The 23035-nt window shown below is 38.9% G+C and overlaps 1 protein-coding gene across 3 annotated transcripts in view; it reads right to left on the reverse strand.

The window, feature by feature from the left end:
• Window positions 1-1114: 1114 nt before the first annotated feature.
• Window positions 1115-23035, reverse strand: part of ZNF638 (zinc finger protein 638) — a 61335-nt gene continuing 39414 nt past the window's right edge. For 2 of the 3 annotated variants that reach the window (XM_014966812.1, XM_014966810.1), the window contains exons 12-26: window positions 22630-22800; window positions 22456-22527; window positions 21875-21927; window positions 20990-21121; window positions 20702-20830; window positions 20330-20371; window positions 19494-19634; window positions 18418-18543; window positions 14301-14350; window positions 9716-11120; window positions 9019-9084; window positions 5496-6501; window positions 3318-3410; window positions 2294-2412; window positions 1115-1444 (exon numbers count right to left, since the gene is read on the reverse strand). In XM_014966812.1, the coding sequence (XP_014822298.1) occupies window positions 1385-1444; window positions 2294-2412; window positions 3318-3410; window positions 5496-6501; window positions 9019-9084; window positions 9716-11120; window positions 14301-14350; window positions 18418-18543; window positions 19494-19634; window positions 20330-20371; window positions 20702-20830; window positions 20990-21121; window positions 21875-21927; window positions 22456-22527; window positions 22630-22800 (3665 nt within the window). In that variant the 3' untranslated portion in view covers window positions 1115-1384. The remainder of the gene's footprint in view (window positions 1445-2293; window positions 2413-3317; window positions 3411-5495; window positions 6502-9018; window positions 9085-9715; window positions 11121-14300; window positions 14351-18417; window positions 18544-19493; window positions 19635-20329; window positions 20372-20701; window positions 20831-20989; window positions 21122-21874; window positions 21928-22455; window positions 22528-22629; window positions 22801-23035) is intronic. The other variant, XM_014966811.1, reaches the window with a different exon arrangement.

Here is a 23035-nt window from a genome sequence, read left to right on the forward strand (position 1 = left end):
ACAGCCCAGAGCAAAGTCGTCTTTTTGGAGTCTTCTGAGCAGGCTTTGTCTTCTCTGCATATACATGTCATGGACTTCAGGTGGTGGACAGGTATTTAAAGACATTTACCGGATCAGTATCATTAACAGTTTCAATACATGAAATACAAGTAACTCTTTCTGCATACGCTTGCTCTTCAAGAAGCAATGTACTAGCAGTCTGAGGGACTTCAAGGGATCATCTCCCATCAAGGAACACATTTCACAACAGCTGCAGGCAGGTGCTTCCTTTGCTAAACCATAAGTTCAGTTTATTTTGGTGCTTTACTGACCCGGGGTATGAAGACACACGTGTTGTTGGACCAGCTACAGCACAGGTAGGACTTGTAATATACCCACCAGTCAGAACCAGTGTCTCTCATTTTCCTTGGACACACAGAAACACCTCTTTACGCCTCCTCCAGGAACATAATTCAGGAAGAGTCAACTACCCAAGATGGAAGGAGTGCAGAGACAATGGTGGATTTAAAAAAATACCAGTATTTAAAATAAATGTAAGGTGGATAGCTGAAAAATAAAAGATCAAAGTGAAATCAGTCATGATCCAGACGGTGATCCACCATTATGAGCATGCCAGCCAGAGACCCAGACTTAGCAGTGAGCAACATTCAAGAGCAGATTACAAAGTTCAGCCATTCTGCTGAGTGCTCCACAGGCTTTGACCTACAGGCTGGAACAAACTAAGGAAAAGCAACCCAAAATAAACAAGCAAACTCAATCACCAAGGAGAAACAGCAAGGGACAGTGACCTCCCTGACTGACTGCAGCACCAACAGTAATGCTAACGCAGTGGTGGAATAAGCTTTGCTCCCCCTGATGGCTTCGATTTTATCATCCTCAGACTATCATGAGACTTCAGAGGCCACAGGAAAAAGAAGGCTAGAAGGAGCGTATCAATTCACAAGATCACTGAAATCTTGAGGGCCACTGCTTTGGGGCAGTATGGAACATGTGTAGCATGTGACACTTCACCTGCTGAGAGCTCTGTAAAGCAGCACCAGACAGAGATCCTGGAATTAATCTATTGTGATCCAGAGTTAACAAGACACAATAAATCACACCAAACACAATCCCCTAGTGTTAACTATACAGTAAGAACATTTATTTCATGTCAACACTTGTAAAAGAAAGTCTTTTCCAAGTCAGATGATTTGATATACAAATCAAAGCCACCATACATCTTTGTGTTGTGGTTTTTTTTTTTTAGTCTGTCTATATTGAGCTCAAATTTATACAACATGAATGCTTGTTTCTGAAACAAAATTACAAATTAAATCATAACAAAATACACAAAATTGACTGGACCCTAAGTTTAATTCACTGAAAGAAATCTTCTTTCCTTTGATCACCTTGAACTCTGCTCTTCCCCATCGTTATGTGCATCCTTCTGCTTGGCCATGAATTTCTGCAGAAATAAGGGTAGCCAGTGAAAAGATATTGCTATGTTATTCCTCAATCTGCAACAAGATCATGCTCTAAAAACAGTTCAGACTTCATAAAGGTATTGGCCAAAAAGTCAGTCTACTGCTGATACTGGTATTGTGTGACCTCTGCCAAAAAGCACTCGGAAGTTTTGTTCACAAACTGACACATGAACAGTCACCAAGTGGTGAAGCTCCTGAATGGAATCTGGCAAAATGTTAGGTCAGAATTTCTCATGATGACAGGCACCTGTGTCTGGTCATGAATTACAAAATAGTTATTCAATATTCACCATGTGCTGTGTGTTCATTACACCCACCTTACAACAGCTAACACCGATAAATATCTTCCAAGTTTTCTCCTCTCACATCAGCAGAGAAAGGGGCTGCCTCTTCCCCCAGCTGGGGGCACCGTTGAGATGCACTGTTGAGGAGCGGGAGGAGTTTTGACCCCAAAATTAAGTTTTCTGGCTGCCAAACTGACCTTTTGGTCATTTGGTATCTGCAAGATATTTTAGCCAGTCTGCAGTTTCAGCAAGCCAGGAAATCTAACAAAACCATGCTTTCGGACACAGCACTGCATAGTTTTTAAAAATATTTTCTTAATAATGAAGACAACAGCTATCCCCGTGCCTTCCTAGGTAAGGAAGGCTTTACGTAGGTGATGAACGTCAGTGATTTAACAGTATCTGTGTCTGAGTTTAAAACTAAAATGCCTTGAAGTATTAATATGAGCTCTCTATGACACTAGGAAATTATTAGCACTCGTTAAAGCAAATGTTTTTAGAATTATATTCTTTTCACCCATGTGTTTGGAGAAGCTTCAGCATTACCTCCATGTTCTGTTGATGAAGTGGTGTCTTGCAGTGATTTTTCACAGACATTTCATCTGCATAGAACAGTGAGCAGATCTGACAGAAAAAGCCAGCCTTTGGAACTAGGTAATCCAAATCTGAAGAGACAAAACACAACACTAGCATTAACAAAACACAGCTTTAGAACATCCCATTAAAAAACCCACAGCTTTAAGAAATAAAAAAATCAGATACCTTTAGCCAAATCTGTACAATTTATTACTGGAAGGAAGTTAGTTAAATTTTTTCAGCATTCAAAAAATCAGAGCTGTAATCTGAGTTGATCGCCTCCCCTATTTCAATAAACAGAGTAGGACACATATTTTTCTGCGAATAGGGCAACTGACCTTCTGGATCTGGAGCTCACTGCAACTACCTCATCATCTTTTGGCCTTAGAAGTATTTTATATACCACTCATTTGCCAAGTTTAATCTCTGTCCTGCAGTGTGTTACGCAAGCCCTTTCTGTCACAGAGAATATTATACAAGCCGCCAGGCAAGAATCTGTATTTTCCTCGCAACTTCTTCTACAGTTCAAGTGCTATCAGTAGTTTTACAGAAAAGAATTTTAGATGAGGATCGTCGAAAATAAATATATGTATATACACACACACACATGTGTGTGTGTGTGTATATCTTAAAAACCATGTAAGCAGTTCCCGCCTTCCTATACACTGAAAGTTGGTAATAAATTTCCTAACACGATTAGAACAGTAAGTAGATATTACACTGCACTGTGCTAATTATAAATAAATTAACCTATATTTGTAAATTTTAGGAAAAAAGAACTTCCAATTTTGCTGTTGCTATTAAGCCAATAGCAGAAACTTGTAAAACATGCATTTGTAGGAGCCAAGATAAAAACACAAATTATGGGCGGTGACTTCAAAGTTAAATGTGGTCATGAGGCAAAGGAGGCATTTTCAGATGAGCGAGAAAGCTGTCTTCCAGCAAAACAAGTATAAAGCATATGGGATAGGGGTTTTTTTTGTTGTTGTTTTACCTTTTGGAGTACTCTGTGTCTTTGATACATCTGAAGAAGCCATCTTCTTCCGCTTAGACTCTGTTTCTTTATCTCCTGATCCCAGCTGATCTACTGGAAACCATAAATGCACAATTAAACAAAGGTATCCGCTAGAGGTATTCTCTATCTAGCTTTAACGGCCTGTTATTGCTTGAAGCAAACACCTTAAAACAAACTGTACAGGCCTTGCTGTTTTCTGCACTATTTGGTTTGGTCTTTCCAGAGAGCCGTTTTCAGGAGCTCCTGACATCAATCCCTTAGGGCAAGACTTCCAAACACAGCCCCAAAAGTGCTCTGGACCACACAGTACTCTTTCACAGAAGTACCACTGCCACTCTCAGCTGCCTTTCTCTACAGCTCTCAGCAGCAGCTTCAAATCAACTTTGTGATTATGATCACAAAAATCTCAACTTCTTTATAATACAAGCTGCCAAGCTTCCTTGAATTAATGTAGCTTGAGGTCCAACAGCAGCGTTTTAGCTTCATTAAAGAACCAGTCAGAGCCTAATGAATATGTTATTGGATTAATCAGCTCAAACGAAAGATCAAAATTAACATTTTCTGGAGACAAGGAGTTTGACAGAGTCTCCTCTATCATGAGATAAACAAGGTGGTTGTTTCTTAGACTATCAAAGTAGTCCAACTATCACGTAAAGAGCTGCACATCAAAAATACTTGTTTTCTTTCTAATTCTATGTTCAAATAATCTAGATAGCAGTAAGTCCTAAAGTAAATCTTTTCCCTTAATAATAAACCACAGGAATCTGTTGAAGTAACACAACAGACAGCATCCCCTGCATGTTTCAGCAGATTGTGAGTATCTCACCACATCAACAACACATAAAGTTTCAGATTTGCAATGTGGCTCTTCACCAGCTGCAGTCTGACTGTTATCCTTTGAACTGTTGGCCAGAGGCAGTCAATAAACTGTTTCCTATTTTGCTGCTGGAATAAGATTTTAAGACTCGACCAATACGGTTCTACTTGATTTAACCTCTCCCTTCCAGTTTTCTTGTTCCACTTCTCAAACTCAGAACTAGTGCTTTTCTAAGCCTGCCTCTTTGCACGAGGTTTTTACTATACAGAGAGGAACTAAAATAACTTCTTTACTGTGTATCAAATACATTTATTATAATTTGTCACTACTAGCTAGATCAGAAATCAACTCAAGGGCTTGCATATTTTAAAAGGTCTTTTTACAGCTAACTCACTAATATTATGCATTTTCAGTAAACGCTTTTGTTAATCATGGAGAAGCTTATGTTCTATAACATTAACAAGATTAAAACAATATATAACATTTGAATATTTTTGGGTGTGTACAGAGTCAACTAATCCCCTTCCTACTGTTTCTAGAAACTGACGTTCCAAATATTGTTTTATGAAAGATTGAGGCTGCTGCTGCAGCTCCTCCTTATCTGCACTACTCAGGTTGCCTCTGCTACGCAATGAGAGCGAGATGGGAGAAAAGCTTTTTCCAAAACACTAGAACAAAAGGTGCTGTGTCAGTGTTCAGCTGTATCAGCAGAGACAGAAAGAAAACTCGAGACCTAGTGGACTGCATCGCAGAGAGCCTTCACCCACGCTCTGGCCAAAACTCTTTGCGTGTGTTGGTTATATATAGCTCTCCCCACTTGGCTCTGTCTTAGACTTTCTTAACCCTTTGCTAATTCCATGCTACAAATGTTGTTTTACATTTTTTCCTCTAGATCCAGCTTGGAAGCCGTTATACCTTTGCAAATGTGTGTCTCTTTCATTTGACTCGCCTGTTTTGATAAAGTTTGGCCCCATAATTAAAGACTATAAACAATCTATACAGTGTTAGGCAGTTTACCAAGCCTTGCAAGGTAAAGGCAAGAAAAGAAACTATTTTCCCCAGTTTTAGCCATCATTAACACCAAATGAACACTTTATATCAACATGCCACTTAATTTTACATCAAGAGAAAGATGCATTGTAAAGCGCATTAATAAAGTACCTTCAGGCCACCGCATACTCTCAGTCTGTTTTTTTTTCCCAGCACCTCTTTCACTAACTTCATCAAATACTTAGAGTTTTTCAGTTTCCAGTTTGCTGCAAGAATCTCTTTACACGTGACACTGATTACAAGCATTGTATTTCCTATTTCCTCTCTGGAAATCATGAGAGGTTCCTCACCTTTTGACTTTGAGATTGCAGTAATTTCTTCTTCTGGACTTGTATCTCCTAGAATTTCCATTTCTTCTGGTCCTGCAACAGCAACAATATCGTCCTCCTCCTCTGGTCCTGCAATGGCAGCAATTTCTTCTTCTTCTGGTCCTGCAACAGCAACGATATCTTCATCCTCCTCATCCCCATTTGGATTTTTCCCCGTGGAAGCATTTTCTTCTTCCTCATCCTCCTCTCCAACTTCATCTACTGTAACAAAGTTTAGTTCTTCTTTTAGACGATTAAAATCAGCCAGAAAATCATCTTCATCTTCATTAACTTCATCCAAAGTCACTAGAGGGTTATCTTCGTTGTCCTCTTGTATTTCATCTACTGTCACTAAAGCACTGGGATCATCAGGGACCTGAGAGGAAGCACCATCTCCAGTATCCTCAGCAGCCACTTTATCATCCTCCTTCTGTTTCAGCACATCCTCAATATTCAAGTCCGTAGGCTCGTTTAGAGGCAGCTCTTCTACTTCGCCAATTTCATCCACGGTTACCAAGGGTTCAGCTTTCAAATCCTGCTCCTCAAAAACTGACCTAGGGATGTCTTTGTGAGAACTAAGGTCCTCCTGCTCAGATATCTCATCTAAAGTAACAAGTGACTGTGGATCCTTTACTGTTTCTGACATAAGTTCTTCCTCCTCAATCACTTCGTCCACTACAACCAGGCCCTGCGGGTCACTGAGCGCTTCCAAATTAGCAACTCCTATTAGCTGTGCAGTCACATCCTCTTCCTCACCAATCTCATCCAAAGTGACAAAAGACAGTTCACTTTCAGCAATGCATGATGCCATGGAGCTTTTTCCTTTCCTTCTCTTGGAACTAGGCTCAGAGGAGGAGTTGTTTTTAGCACCATCTTTTCTCTTTCCCCTCAGTGGATTTCGACATGTTTTGACAGGAGACTCTATTTCCTCTACGACCTCATCCACAGTAACAAATTCATCCAGGTTAAATGGAAACAGCTCTTCTTCCTAGGAAGTGTAAAAATGTGAATATAACAAAGTTTAATGTTCACCCAGTGGCGCAAACACGTCCATCCACGGGGTGCCTAATGAAAAATATTCTCACACTGAAGCTGGCTGAAGGGAAACAAAAATACAACTTAAGGGTAGAAAAAAATTTCAGGCCTTCAGTCTCATGTGAAAGAGTTTTCATTATCAGCAAGTGTGTTAAGTAAGAAGATTTAATTCAGAAACATAAATCATTTATCAAAAACACAGCTGATGAACAGACAAAATTTATGTTTATTTTAAGAACTGGACTGATGCCCTGAATACTAATGCATATTTTTTGTACTCAGTTGCAGGAAGACTACTGAAAATCTGAATAGCTCCAGAGTATTCTTCAAAAGTATTATTATCTTGTGTCATACCTCATTCTCTTCCCGAAGCACATGCTGTTGCCTGCTGCTACAAAACAGGGGACTACAACAGGTGTTTCAATCCAACAAAGTCATTCTGTGTCCTGATGACTAGTCACTGTTTTATCTTGCCTCTTTGGTTTCAATCTCCTGACAAACATTCCTGTTCCAGAGAGGTTCTCTGATGGCCCTACGCTCCAGCCCAGGAAAGGGCTCCCAGCACTGGAACCTCCCTTTGTTTCTCTACAACCAACACGTACAAGATGACAATTTTCTCCTTTCCATTAAGACCTACAGACTCTCTAGCAGACTCGCTGCTCTTCCTGTGCCAGCCATGTTTCATCAGGGGCCAGGAGGCAAGCTCCAGCTTTCTGGCAAATGCCTTACTGTGATTTTATGTTTAAGATCACAGAGTCTGACTCTTTCTATTCCTCCTCAGTTGGTGGCATGCTCTTACTGGAGCATGTCTTGCATCTAAAACTCCTCCTACCCTGCAGCTTGAGTATGCCAGCTTCCATCAGGGCTCACACAACTTATTGTACAACCACTGGAAAGAATTAGCAGGAATTTAATGTCATATGTAGCTAAGAACATCTGAAGGAGGATGTATGGATAAATGTTGAATTTAATAAAAGAGTTAATTAAGCCAAATTATTTTTAGGTTATTTGAATAGACAGCAGTCACCTTTTTGGAACAGAGCATTATACTCTGTTCACTGTAAAACAGCTATGCTTTTATAATCAGGATGATGGGATAAGGTGGATGAGTACTTAAGTAAATTAATATATTAATTTTAAACATTAAAATGCATCCAAATATCCATTGCACCCCAAAATATTGATCCAATTTTTTCAATAAACGATTCTAAAATTTTGAATTTTTTTGAAAAATATTCCATCCTACCATCAAATACTTGTTGGTATCTAACACAGGAAGAGTGAAAAAACCCTTGTAAAAGCAGAAGTTTAAGGACAAATTTAGATGAAATGTCCTCTGTCAGGGAGCAAGACTGCAGCTAAGAAATACTAAAACCAGTCCTCCAGCAGAAAAAAAAAGGCTACGTGCCTTTTCTTCCCTTTCTTTTTTAAAAGCTAACAAATAGTAGGAATAATGTGTGCTTTCAGCCATGCTCTGATGAAGAAACTTGAGGAATATTTCACACAAGGTGGGCACAGTGAAGAAAAAAGAAAGAAATTATCTGATTATATTTCAACTGAAGTCAAACGTTACTGTATTCTTTCTTCCATGAAAAGGAAAACACAGACCTTGGTTCTTAGCAGCTGTGTAACAGTGAAGAACAAAGCAGTAAGAAATAATTGACATTACAAAACCTTTTTTCAAAGGGTGCAGAATTTAATCTTGGGGATTAACACAAACACACTGTGCGATGATGTAAGAAGTTCATACAGATCAAGATTAACAAAAGGATTCAGGTATCCACCTTTATGTCAGAAAAACGTTTTCCATAGGGACCCACTACTTACCTGGCACATATTTGATTTGATCATGTAATGCTACTTCTACAAACTCATGAATAGGATTTTTATTACCTTCTTTCTGCTTTTCTATCCCAAAGCCCAAGCTACCTAAGAGGGAGATGGGGTATCTCTTTTCACCTTCCTGTAAACGTGCAGATGGAGCAGTTCCGCCTATATGCTTCCAAACTCCTCTTCAAACCAACACTGCACCAAAACTGTACAGTAATCCTTGCTTTACAAAACAATACACCTGAAATACCTTTGCATGGAAGTGGTACCATGGATGGAGATCTTCTGAACACCTCCTGTTATACAACATAATTTTTGAAGAGCTAGAAGACTTCAGCCTTTCTTTCGCTTCTCACAAGTGTAATGACAAATAAAGACCTCATGCAGGCAATTGGCGACCCAATTAACCCTCTCTCTCAAACAAATAACATCCGAGACCAAAAAATACCTCTTTTTAACACTCATTTCTTGAATTAAGTTTCTTGTGAAAATGTCTTGACTTTAGAGCTTTATGCTCATAGTCTGTAAGAACCAGTAATACAAAAAATTCACTAGAAAAAGGATGCTAAAGATTCTTAGTACACACACACACGTTTCAAGATAAACTGTACTTAAAATTCAGTTGTGGTTACATCCTTACCTCCTTTTGTGTCACACTGCTGCTAGTGTCATTCTTTGAAGTTTTAGTATTGCCACCAACAGAAGCCTGTAAAATTAGACAAAAGTTCACATGAAATCAGTTAAGCCAATTAACCTGTCCACAAAAGCAAAAATAATAGAAAAAATCAGCTATTTTTTCCCTTAATTAACTTTTTTTTTTTAAGTTGTCCAGATAGCTGCTTCTGATCACATGTTTGGCAAATACAAAACTAAACCAACAGTCAGCAGTAGAGTCCAGGCATACAGTCCCTAGCAACAAGTCACAGGTAATACCTTGCTTAGCAGCCTCTTTTCAGTAACCAGTGTCTGTGCAAGACTTGACAAAGCAAATATCAGCTCACAAAAGGACAGAAAGCTTATTAATTCCCATTCAGAACTAATCCAAGAACAGAAAAATTATGACACTCAATAAAGACTCGCTTCAAAAATACCTTCCTGCAATTTTTTCCAAGTAGGATTTTCAAACCAGTTACATACTCACGTTGCACACACTGCATCTAAAAGCAACTGGTTGCCCGCCATCTCTATTCCAACTTGTCTGTTGGCCCAAACCAGCTGAGTGGTTTATGGAAAAGGGAAGGGGAACATAATCTCATTGTCCCATACTCAACATCTGAGAGAAGCACGGAGTTAGTTACTGATCAGGCACACTGAACCAGCCTTCCTGCCCTCCTCACCTTATTGCTGCTGTTGTCTTTCTTCATGCTGGATGATCTACTCTCTCCCTCTTGAGACTGTTTTGAACTAGCCCTAGATTCCACTCGTGAGTCCTTCTCTTGCTGAGATGAATTCCTCCCATTGCCTCCCTTTCCATCAACAACAGAACTTCTGCTCACTTTACATTTGCCGCTGCCATCTCCCAGGCTTGATTGGCTGCTATCAAGTTGTGGATGACACTCTTCTTTCGGTGCGATTTTCTTCTCCCCCATTGCTTGGCCTCGGCTCTCCAGTTTTGAGGGAGTTTTCTGCTCCCCTCCTTTGCACAGGGAGGGCTCATTTCTCTGTACTGGAACCCTTGACTTTGACACATCCGGAAGAGACACCATTGCCTTTAAAATCGTTTTACCAACAGAGGAAGATTCCTTGACAGATAAAGAGGAGCTTAGCGTAACTGCTTTGCAGGTTTCACCAGTTTTTGCTGGTCCTGTTCCTTTATTCTGATGTGCTTTGATTAAACTTCCCTCGTTCTCAGTGACAGCATTTGCAGCATTTTCCACAGCAGCCCCAGCCTTGGCCACAAATTTTTCAAGTTTCTTCTCTGTCTCTGCCCCAGTCTTGACCAAAAGCTTTTCAGGGTTCTCCTCTGCAGCTCTTCCAGCTTTGGGCGCAGACTCTTCTGGTTTCATCTCTGTGTCTGCTCCAGTTACATCCAGTTTCTTCTCCGTGGCTGCTCCAGTTTTAAGTACATGTTTCTTCTCTGTTATCCGAGTTATAGGCATCTCATGTTCAATTTTCACAGCATCAGAAACAGGATTTTTTTCAGGAGCACCCAACTTGTTGTTTGCTTGTGTGACAAAAGATGACACCATCTCCACTGAAGCTGCATCAGAAGCAGGGGGCACCGCTTCAGGGATGGCCCCTGTCAATTCCCCTGCTGCCAGCTTCACAGCACAATCTGATGGCACATCCTCAGCCTTGCCCACATTGGACAACTCCTCTGGTGGTTCAGTCGCAGGACCAAACAACTCTTCAGCTTTGATTTCCTTCTCTGATGCAGATTCAAGCAACTCTGGCTGGGTATTATCTTTAACTGCCTCTTCTTTCTCCACACTGGAAGGCGGCAGCAGCATCTTTTCTGACTTCACTTCAGATGATTCAGTATCAGCAGATTTGATAGATGCCACAGTAGCTTCAACTCCAACATCCGCTTTCTCCACAGATGTTTCTGCCAGTCTTGGAGCAGACTCCCTTACTGCTCTTTCAAGATGGGACTCAGAGGGCTCTATCTGTACTGCTGACATCTCGTCTTTGACATTAGAGATGGAAACGGGTCCTTTCTTTGCCACACTAGGCTCTATCGGAGGATTAGCAGCTGCTGTTTGCACCATTCCTGATCCCTCTGGATATTTTTTCAAGCCAGAGCTAAATGCATTTAAAAAAAACAGAAGAAATCAAACTATGTTGAGAATTCTACAGTTACCAGTAACCTCTTGACGCCAATGGTGGGGGCCTTCCTGATGCATTAGTGCTTAGCAGTTGGAAATCTAGCCTATCAGTGTTAAAATGGTTAAAAATATTGAGGCGAACAGCTGATTAGTTTTACGCTTCATTTCAATCCACCTTAGTACTGCAAGCCTCTTACACCTTGAATGACATTACTTGTAGTCAGACCTCTCAAGGTAGCACTCACTACAGATGTGCCCCTGTGACCTCAGCGCTGACATTAACTCCTAAAATTTAGATCCCCTGATGCAAGGCAGACTGTCAAAGTGCACATACAACAAAAATAGGCTTCAGTCTTCCTGTATAAAGGAATTACCATAGTTTTATGTGTGAAGACAGCAGACTCTGCAGTCACCGACCTAGAAAACTCTTCCAGTAGTTAGTACTTTGAAGTTTGTTCTTTTTTTTTTTTGATTCAGGTTTGGGGGGTGGGAGGGGTTGCTTTGTTTTTAAACTGCATTGACCTCACACAATAGCGGGGAACACAATACATGCAGAGAGGCTCCTTTTGGCCAGGCTCTGTTTTCACTGTATAATCCCACTGTCAGCTCCCAGGATAATAAAGCCCAAGATGACAATGCAGAGGATAGCGCGTTTCAGAGAACTTCGGTTACAGTAAGTGCATTATTCTTCTCTGAAAGAAAGAATATGCCATAGATGATGTTGGGAGACACTGAAACTGGTGCTGCCTGTGCCCCTTTTCCCATAAAGCTTGAGAAAATGAGCATCCCAACACCTCGTGCATCTCTAGATGGAAAGGTGCTGAAATACCAATGCTGACAAACTTGCTAAGTGTCAAAACAAACACAAAAGCAGCAAATACACACAATTAATCGGTGGTTATGCACAATGGAACAGCCTGCGCTGTGGTTTATCAGAATCTATGTATATAAATAAATACAAATATGCACATTCATATAAACCCTCATGAAAATAAAAAAAAGAGGCGAGAAGTCTGTCATTTTGTTAATCGTCCTAGCATGAGGTCAGCAAGAAAATGGAAGGCTAGATCAAATGGAATTCAGCGCTGACGAAAATGCTGTCTTGAAGCAGCCAGATGCAAGGGTTAACGAGACGAAGACACAATACATGGAGTCAACAGAAAGATGAAAACAGGCAAACTCAGTTAATAACTGTGCTATGCAAGCACAACAAAAACACCAATCTTGAAGGTTTCCTCCGGACCCAAGGGCACTGTCCTCTGCTGCTACAAAATGTGAGAGGAGAGATGAGAAAGGATACGAGTTCTGCTTCAAAATCTGCTCCCAACAGTGCCCCACAAAACGCTGGGAATCTCCTTCACAGCCTGAGCAGCTCAACCCACAGTAACTGACATCTTGTGAAAGAAAAGCAACCTCGCTCATTTCAATGTCACCCTCATTTCTAACAGGTTCCTTAGCACTGTAATCAGTTTCAACTTGGTACTTGCAAACATTTTGGGGTAAATGTGTCTCATGAGTATTTCATCAGTCAGGAGCAGTAGGACAGTCCTTGATTCTTAGCCTGACCAAGTAATGTGTCTGCTATTTGAGCTGAGGAAAATAAATCCCAACAAAATGCATCCTTGGAAAGAGCAGAGGCATTCACGTAAGCACATCAGTCACCTCAGCCACAAGGTTAGATGAACTACCTACTTGGGCTGGAGAATCACCGAGTTTCCAGAAGCATTTCAAAGTTTTTTCAAGATCACCTCATCATCCCAGACAACCAAGAGAGCAGTCCTTTCTGCTCCCCAAATTTTGCTACTTCTTCCCTCCCCAGAAACACGTGACAAGGACTTCATTTATATAATAATATTAAAGATATTTTCTGCTGCTTTATGAAATGTAGCTAAAAAAAAAAAAACCAATCAGCCAAGTCACAAAGGCTTATTACAAGAAGACAGTTACCTCAGAGAAGGAGAATGTGTGTGGTGTTACTTATAGGTAGAAATGTCAGTTTTCCCATCTGTTCAACAGCCACAGCAGGATGCTGGGCAGTAGCTGGGATTCATGTAAGAGTACTTTATTTTGATTAATTACCACTGCTAGCTAAAGCCCACCAGTCTGGAACCAAGAAGGTTACCTGTGTGTCTGCCTACATCCAAGTTGGCGACAATTTAGAAACTAAATGTTTCCAAAATTGTCTAGGGCCTGAGTAGAACTTTCATGAAATTAGGAGTTCCCAACTTTACTTTTGAAAGAAACAGGTTTTGAAAATATAGCAACAGTCCATGATACTAAAATGGCATTACTTGAAGTTTAGGACCATTATTACACAGTTTTTTGTTTGGTTTTTTAATGATAAAACTTACCCAGAAGTATGGATTTGAGTCGACAGAAGGTGTTTTATGTCATATTTGTTAACAAAAACTCTTATAATGATCTATCCATTTATAAAAATAAAACATAATCAAGACTCTAAAACCAACAAATAGTTACTCGACAATTAGAAATTTTACTACAAACAATGTCCGTAAAACAATTTTAAATGGAATATACCAAAACCACCATTTCCCATTTTTAAGTTCTGATGCTAATATAGCATCTAAACATTTTTTAAACTCAATTCAGGGACCTATATCACAGCATGAAGTTAATGTTAATAAGTTAAACAAGGAAGTTTCAGTTTATTTTTAGCATTTGGAAACAGAAACAATAGAGCCAGGTGCTCTGACAGAGGAAAGTGCTGCAGGACGAAATAAAGCAATCACTTCCTGGTTAAATACAATAAAAATTGTCTTACCAACATGTGAATCCAAACATACTTTCCAGGACCTGTGGTAAAATCCTGGCCAAATTAGTAAAACAATAACAACTCAATGAACTACACAGAAAACAGGATTTTACCCCATTTGCCCATGTTCTTTGAAAGCCCCAGATTTCAAAGAAATCACAAACATTACAGCTCTACAGCAATACACTGCACATCCTGCACACACAGAACACACAAAGCTTGAGAGAAGTAACAGCAGGTAACAATTGATGGATCTCACAGCGGGCCTTTTCATCAAGCTTAGTTAGAGAGATGGCTCAGCAACCTGCTTTATCTTGGATATGCACTGCATGAACAGTACAGATAAATAAAAAAAAAAAAGCCTTAAATACTTGAAAGGCATACCTTCCTTTGCTTGGTTCCTCTTTCTTCACTTCTTTTTTCGCAACTTCAGCCTGAAAGGCAAAAATCTGGGTTTAGTATCTATGACTTTCAGAAGCATCAGCACAGAATTTGCATAACTCAGCTAATTAATAACACCATGAACCCAAATTTAGGCATGTATCACCTGAAAGATCAAATGACAGTAAACTGTTCTAAAACTGTTTTCCACAGAACATGTTTTTCATTAAGATGACAAACAAAAGTGCAAAGTAAGAGATTTTACTAAAAGTTTGCTAGACAGAACATGCAGCACACCACTGTTTCGTTCATCTCCTCTTCAAAGCTGTCACGTTTTTGAGCAGAATTAGCTTTTGGTCTGTGATATATTTGGAGGAGAGGGATGTTAAACGCATCTTTTCCCCAACCACACCTTCTTTCCTGTACTAGTGAGGATGCTAACAGCTGCAGAGCTCAGGGTGAATACAGTTAGCCTGACAGGTAAGTATTATACAGAAAAAAGCAGCACACCTTTTCTAAAGATAAATTGTATTCCAAGTCAAGCAATTATCTACGGAAAACCCGAGGCCAGTTTCTATTCCTTAAAACCTTCTAACGCTACATTTGATTCTTGTAGGTTGCAGATGACCACAGCTTTCTGTTTTCTGTTATGTAGAATAACCCTGTGGTACGTTAAATGAAATAATGCCTTCTGAAAAAGACAACAAACCATTCAAACTCTGCAGCTATCACATTTAGTACTGTAGACCCAAGCAATCAAAAAAAACTTTAAAATCTCAGTGTTGAAAGCTCAATCTCTTTTCTGAAGTTATTCTACAAACTAATTTGAAGACTATCACTATTAGATAGAACATCAGATAAATTCAATGCACATAAAATTCACTTTAATCTTTTATTTATGCACAAAATTCCAAAGCCTTCAGTTTTCCCTTCCTAAAAACATTTATTTCAGTTATAAGTGCCAAAAGTAATTTGAACATGTCATAATGAATTAAAAATTATTTGGGTTTTCCTTCAGACTAGCTTCTAGAGAGGCTTCTAGAGAAAATAGCTTACGGCAAATGGAGCTACAAGCCTAATGTTCCTATGGTACCATGGCACATAACATAGACTCTGGCAACAAAACCAAGAAGATGGACAAGAGGTAACAAACTCAAAATACAGTGCAGAACAATAGATGAAAAAAACCTCAGTTTTCCTTCTTATCAGTACAACCAGGCCTTTTTGCTCTCCACCTCAGATCTAGATAAAAATAAAGTTCAGGAGCATATCTCCAAAGTACAAATTATTCTAACATTTGTGCAAAAGCTGTGACAGTCACATTGACAAAGACTGGAATGACGCCAACCGCAGCCATGCTCTATCATTCCAGTTGCACATCCCCCTTCGCTGCTACAGGACATTCCCCATATTCTTGTTATTTTAGCTGTATACAGTTCAGACGTTACCAGCAAAATTACAGAAACAAAACTATAATGCGATTAAGAGAGCACTTACATTACTGCTGTTACTATACCACTGGCACCAGTTACTGCTATCTGGCTGGTCAACCTCTCTAAATCAGACAAGCACTCTGTATCACCCAAAGTGTGCAGCTGGAAAGAAATATTATTTTGAAAACAGAGTTGTGAATGCCATTCTTTGTTGGCATCGAACTCTGCTCTGATGAAACATGTATAGTGACAAAGGCACGCTATTCTGTTGCTACACAAAATACAGGCAACAGCTATAAAAAGCAGATTTGAGTCACACAGTGTTTCCACAATGCCTCCCTGACAAACCTTCCTGAGCATGAGCACTTAATGAATGGTATTTCACTTATTTTTCAGTGCTAAGGGAGCTTATTACTTGATTTTTTAGACTAGAGAAAAAGCTCGTAAATCTGAAAAGTTGGTTATTTTCTTCAGCTACAAAGTTAGTCTAATAAAAGCTTTAACTCTGAAATGCATGACATCATCTACCACAATTATGATTTATGTTCTTTAAAATGAGCTAAAGTTCACCATATAAACTCAAATACAAAATATAGTGGCTTGGAAGAGCACTGTTTTGTCCCATACAAAGAGAGTCAGCAATGGGGAGATTTATCCCTGCAAATGGGAAGAGGAACGAGAGGAAAAACTCTTGGAACACCTAATCCAGGCTCTTGCATCTAGCAGTAGAGAAAAGAGCACCCTACGCACCCGTGATCACCAGACTTTAGCTACCAGCACTTCACCTGGAGCGGGTCCCCACGCTGCATCAGAGGTGCCAAGGGATGCTGGCAAGCCCACTTTACTGTGCCCCTGCCATACCCAGGGTACCACACCACCACACTCAGCTGGTAGGGATGCGGTGTTCATAAGGAAAGTTAAACCAGTTCTCTGAATATGTATATATCAGTGAAAGTTAAACCAGTTCTCCGAATATGTATTTAAAAAGCATTTGCAGGGTTATTATATTGACTCTAGGTTAGCCAAACTTTAAGAAGGCAGATTGCTCCCTAATGAACAAACTATGCCCCTTCAGCCACGGACAAAGGTCCAGAATAACAAGGTGGGAAGAGCTGGGAAGGCAGGGTGATCACTGAATCTCTGCAGGCATTTCAAAAAGTCGCACTTACAGAAAGGTAAAAAACTGATTGATTTTAGAGTTAGTTTTTGAGCTAGGGTCTGCATGTGTACACTAACTGCTGATTTATTTGGAAAGGGGAACGATGAATCTGCTCGAAAAACACACGTGCCCAAATCACATCTGGCTGTGTGTCACCGTATGTCCTCAACCATCACAGAAGCAACTTGACAACTACTGTAGGAGACCCCCACCAAAAATATACACCTAAAATCTCTGACACAGAATGTTTTTTAAAATGTGAATCCTAAACACTGTACAGCTACCCTACGGATTTCATAAATAAGGATGCTTTTCAATAAAGCAGAAGTTCCCAATACGAGTACACAACTTATTCTTTAAAAAACGTTGAAATTCATCATGATGCTCAGTGCAAATAATACTGACAGCTCTGTCAGCTCAGTAAGTAGACGCACACATCTGGATGACTTTTTTTTCCTCCTGCTGGACGGATGCCTTTGTTATCATTAGGCACCTGAAGTTAAAACTTTTTCTTGTGTGAATATAAGTGAAGGGAGAAAACTAATATGCCCTCTCCCTCCAGGCACTTCTTGTTTGAATGTTAGCCCAAAGTCATGCCACTGAAAACTAACAGGAACACAGAGGGAATAAGAGCTCCAAGAATGGAATTGACATGGAAGATGTGGCAAGAGATGGAGAGTTGATCACTGGACAAGTGATTAATATTATTTTATTTGTTCAGGACATGAGAAAGGAGTTGAAAAACGGGAAGGGAGGGGCACACTGAACTAGTGAAATGAAAAATCCTCATGTTTGAGTACACAGCAAACAGCACTTTAGCTCCAGACTGCGAGAGAGACCATATCTGGATTTACTTCTCCAGTTCGGAAGCCATGCTATTAGCATGTCACTCACGTTCACATTTCTTGCTTAAAGCTCTTTATCTATCCAATGCAACACACACTAAGCTCCTTTCTGGTGTTCAGCTGCTGCAGCTTGCTGTTCCTTCAGCAAATCACTAGAAGTAAACTGGGAGCTGCTCAACACTGCAAGTAATTCCATTTCTAAGACAGAAGATGGAAGCAGCCATAGGTGTGCAGACCAATGCTGACACAGCAACTGAGCCTGGAACCAAGAGGACTGAAGCAGATGAACTGCTAAAGGTGAATCAAACTAGATCAGAAAAAAAAAGGTCTACTAAATCCTTTTCTAACCAGTACCAAATAGTTGCTTTCCTCTCTTCTAACTTTTTCTCTTCATCTTTCATTAAGAAATACTTTCATCAGTGGAGATGGAGATTCTATATATGTTTGTAAAATATAGATGTAAAGGACAAACAGCAACACATACTTTCAACAGCTATGCCACATCCCAGAACACAGACTAGCTGATCCAGTTCCCAGCTGTTGCAATGGTTTTCACTCTCATCCACAACGACAGCAAATACTGCAGGAAACACTGACATTGTCATCATTAGCTGTTCTTCATAGAACGTTGGTTCTATTCCACAAAAACAATGCATTATTGAAAAAGAAGAAAAAAAACTTACCTCAGCAGACTCTCCATTGGGTGACAATGTACAGGACAATGTATGCTCACCCATAATATATGGATATTGCTTCAGGAAACTGTACATTGATCTGGCTGACTTGGGACTATCCAGCTGCAGAATTGCCTAAAGGAAAAAAAGCACAACTTCAAATAACTGTTACTTCATCTTATTTCTGTACTGCACATATGGTATAGTATGGGATATCTAGTATTCATCTTCATTATAAATTAGATATAAGCAGCAATTTTTTATTTAATCCTATGGTCTTGCATGTGAAGAACAGTGGACTCTTCTTTCTGAGAGGCTGAAGAAAGAAGTGTCTCCCATTTGGAATTATTTTTAGAACTAAATAAGGAACTACATCACAAAACAGTGGAGCCTGGAGTTCCCTACCCACGTGTGTCTAACCTTCCAGCTACAGAAAAATTTATTTTACTTAAAAACATCTTCACCTGTTTTTTGCTTTATCAGCAGCTGGACACCTAAACCAGCTCATAATAATTGCATTTTAATCGTCAAAATATATATACACATAGTGACTTAAATCTAGTTCATAAAGTAAAAATCCAATGTTAAGTGCAAAACTAGCAACGTTAAAAATAAAATATCAAAATTTTAAAAATTGAAAATCAATCCAGTACATTCTAAAGTGTCCCCAAACAAAAAGTAATTTCACCTATTCTGACATTTTCACTTCTCATATCGAAATAATTTCCCCCCAAGTCTACTACAAAATGGGAACTCATTTTCTCCCCACTTACATCTCTAAAGTCAAAGGTTAATAACTTTTCCAGCTATCTGGGAAGTGTTACTCTCAGAGGTTACTAAGCTCTATTATTCAGGCTGGATCACAGCTGAAAGTTTGTTGTTTTTCCCCTTCCCACTGGCCCCCAACAAGTAAGATGAACTATTTTCTTGATCAGGATGAGTGGGAAAGAGTCAAACGTTCATCTCTCATTAGTGGGACATTCATGGTATTGGGACATTAGAAAGAAAAAAAATCTATTTTTCTAATTATTTTTTTCCCCAACATAGTACACTTTGCACCTTAGAAAAAAAGTAATAATACTTACCTTGTTTTTATTCTTCATTACAACATAATGATCTACTTTTCCAAACCGAAGTCCCACACAAACTGCTTCAAGCTCCCTGTATCCATCATCTGGCAAGTTCCCGAGATGCACAAACTGATTATGTATAGTTTCAGTATTTACCTGAAGAGAAGCGATGAAAAAAGCTTGCTTTAGCTTTGTAACACACTTTATAAGCAACTAGTGAACTAAGGTTAGAAAAACCTTACAGAAAACTTCTGTATCACTCATCTTACCAAAAAACAGCAGTGACACACATCCAACATTCACATTTTCATATTTACACCAGATTTTCCATTTTCTATGCAGCACATCAGAGTCAGCTATACTTCCAAGTATATAAAAAGAATAACAATTGTGTGCAATGAAGGAACAGGAGGGACAATAAGGGAGACACACTACAGTAAACAAAGCACAGAGGTAGTTTTGTTAGTCAAACTGAAATGTCCATCTATAGAACACACTGGGGAAAACAGGTGGCGTTATATACAGGCAAACAGTGCATATTCTCCAAGCTATAGTGGTCAGCAGTTTGTTGTTACAACATGAAATAAATGTAACAGAAGGGGAGGGTCTCAAAGGACTCCTATTAAATGTTTAATTCCTTGCACTTCATGCATCATGGAGCTAAACTAAGTGAACATTTACTCATTTTATTCCCTGCTCATTCACCCATGAAAACATATATAAACATTTATTTCAAGAGAAAGCTTAGATAACAATTCAATTAGCTAATATCTCAGTATGAAATATATTAAATCCAATTTAAAATAATGTATTTTGATATGGAGGAAAACTTAAGACTGCTAACAACTTACCTTAGGGTCAGAGTCTTTAATTATAGCAGTAAATATTGCTTCCTTTAAAAAAAAAAAAAAAAACCATTGTGAGATTGTAACTGTAAAATATAGCTTCACTAGCAGCAGCTAACTGGCAGTCACTGACTCCCAACAACTTCTAAGGTTTTTGCTTTATTAATAAAATCAACAACATCAGCACTTGTGACATCTGTGTTATTCTCGTATCAGAAGACTGGGACTCAAAACGACATTTAAAGGAATCAGTCTTCAATACGACAAACCATGAGAATACATAAAACACGGAGTGTACAAACGTCAGCTGAAATACAAAGTCCTCTGTATTGAAATACTATCACATATCCTAGAATTTAAATATCTTCTATAACTTACTTCGTCTTTTATAGTCTTATACTGGGGCACCATGCTGATGCAGAGCTGATTTCCATCCAGTGACATTGGAAAGCAGGTGTAAAATTTAACCATGGAATCTGCAGATTTTTGATTGATTTCAAGGTATGCCTTTTAAAATAAAGAAAACAACATTTTTTAAAAATTGTAATTTATCAAAAGCACCTCACATCAATGCTTGCCACACTACATTATCACATTTGCATTTGTTAAAAAACACATTTACTGCTTCTCTAAGTAAAAACACCACTAAAATAACAATTAGAATACCTTTTTATGAGATGATAAAATTAGCACATCCCTCAGCCCTCCAAATGGCTTTGCTAGGTTGGAAACTTCCTCAACAGAAAATCCTTTCTCAGGCAAGTTTGAAATAAGAACCACACATATATCATCAAGTTCCTGTAAACAAATCAAAGTAAATATTACTGATATTTCTTCAACTTTAAATCTAAACTATTATATTACTGAAAGGAGCTTTATTTTTACTATCTTTTTATCTATATTTTTACTATTTAACAATCATTAAAACTGAATGAAGGGTTTGCTTAAAAGCATGTTAGAATACCTGCAATTACGTCAAAACCAAAGATTGTTTCAACTTTTTTAGGATTTAGTAGCAAAGCATAACAAACCTTTTTTTTAACCTTTTCTCTAATTATGGCAGGCAATCACCTTAATTACTGCTTAATTGTGGATGTATATAAATCTAAGCTAATTCCAGACAAACCTTAGGTTGTCTCATATTACCTCATCAAAAATTCAAAGCAAATCAAAACTCCCTACAATTATGTCACTGCTTTATACCCATGACATGCCCACATGTCATATGTCGTAGGACTGTATGTGCAAATACTGCATCTAAAGAGAAGAAACCCACAGTAGGGCGATACAGATGATCACAGCATAAAGGAGCTTTGGTGTAAGGAACAAATTTTGAGGGAGAAAAAAAAAAAAACAAAACAGAAGACTGAAGCAGTGGATGTCCATCTAATTACAAAAGCAAGGAGAAAATAAACTATTCAGTATTTCTCACAAGAAATTAACAGGAAGGGGATTTAAAGCAGAGGTTTTCAGACAGCACACCAACACTTGGAAACTGGCACCAAGTGTGTACTTACAACTTCCATGGATTCAAGCACCTTTAAGACTGACCTGGCTAGCTGGTTCCGTTGATTCTTCATTCTTTGCAGTTGTTGTCGTGGCTTCTAAAATAACAGTAATAAAAAAAAAAAAAAGGACGTGGGGTTAGTTTACTAGTTCAGCAAATTTCTTTAAATATTGGAGTTTTAAGAACTTCTTGCAATACGTTTTATCACCACTGTCACTGTGAAAAATTAAATATTCCTGCATTTAACTTATAGCGACAAATGACATTGGTGAGACACATGCAGAGTTTCAGTAGAGATAGAGAAAAATAATTACAATCCCTTAATTAACATGCAAACACTTTGCTGACATTAAGGACTTATCAGTTGAATAATCACAACCACAAGATTTTCTTGTGGGCACATGGGTACTATGTAGGCGCCCAGCACGTGTCCACAAAATCTTTTTTTCCTGGGACAAATCCACAGCGATACGAGAGAGGCTCAGGAAAATATAGATAGCAAGAAATAGTCTTCTTTTCTGATATAATATGCCATCCTAATTTCCTGGCCTCATTATCATTTAGTTCACAGTAACAGAGAGGCTTGGGACAGAAATGAGAAAAACCCTGTCAGTTTGCAATTTACCTTGGTCAATTAAAGCTTCATTAAACTCATCCAAGTCCAACGCTGCCACCCGAGGCATCTGTGTAAGCTCCTCTAAAAAAAAAAATAAATTTATGAAGACATCACAATGTTAAACTCCACATAACATACAACTGGCAAAATAACATAAAAATGGCATTATCATATCAGAATTACCTTGCACAGTTGCAGTATCAGTCACTCCTTTCAACTGGGAATCTAATGGCTTCACAGGCTCTGTAACTCCATCCCCTTCTGTAACGTTCTTTGGGTCTGACAGCTTAGCTTCTCCAGCTTCCACTTTGGCTTCTGTTGAGGTCTGAAGGTCTTCATCTACAGATGATTTCACTGGTAGGTAAAAGCAGAAAAAAGCATTCTTCATTTCAATATATTAGACTAATTGATTTGCAAAAGAAAAATGAACAGCACTATACATTTTTCTGCCAGATATTCAGAGACCCCTTCTTTCATAAATTCCTGCTCCTTGCTACAAATGGGCAGAAAAGGTACATGCAGGAAAAGCTCATTCCAGCTGTGCAGATGTGGTGATATGAAAGGGTCTGTTTCCCCAAACTAATCTACT

The sequence above is a fragment of the Calidris pugnax genome, unplaced genomic scaffold, assembly GCF_001431845.1.
Source record: "Calidris pugnax isolate Ruff unplaced genomic scaffold, ASM143184v1 scaffold14, whole genome shotgun sequence".
NCBI classification, from domain to species: Eukaryota; Metazoa; Chordata; class Aves; order Charadriiformes; family Scolopacidae; genus Calidris; species Calidris pugnax.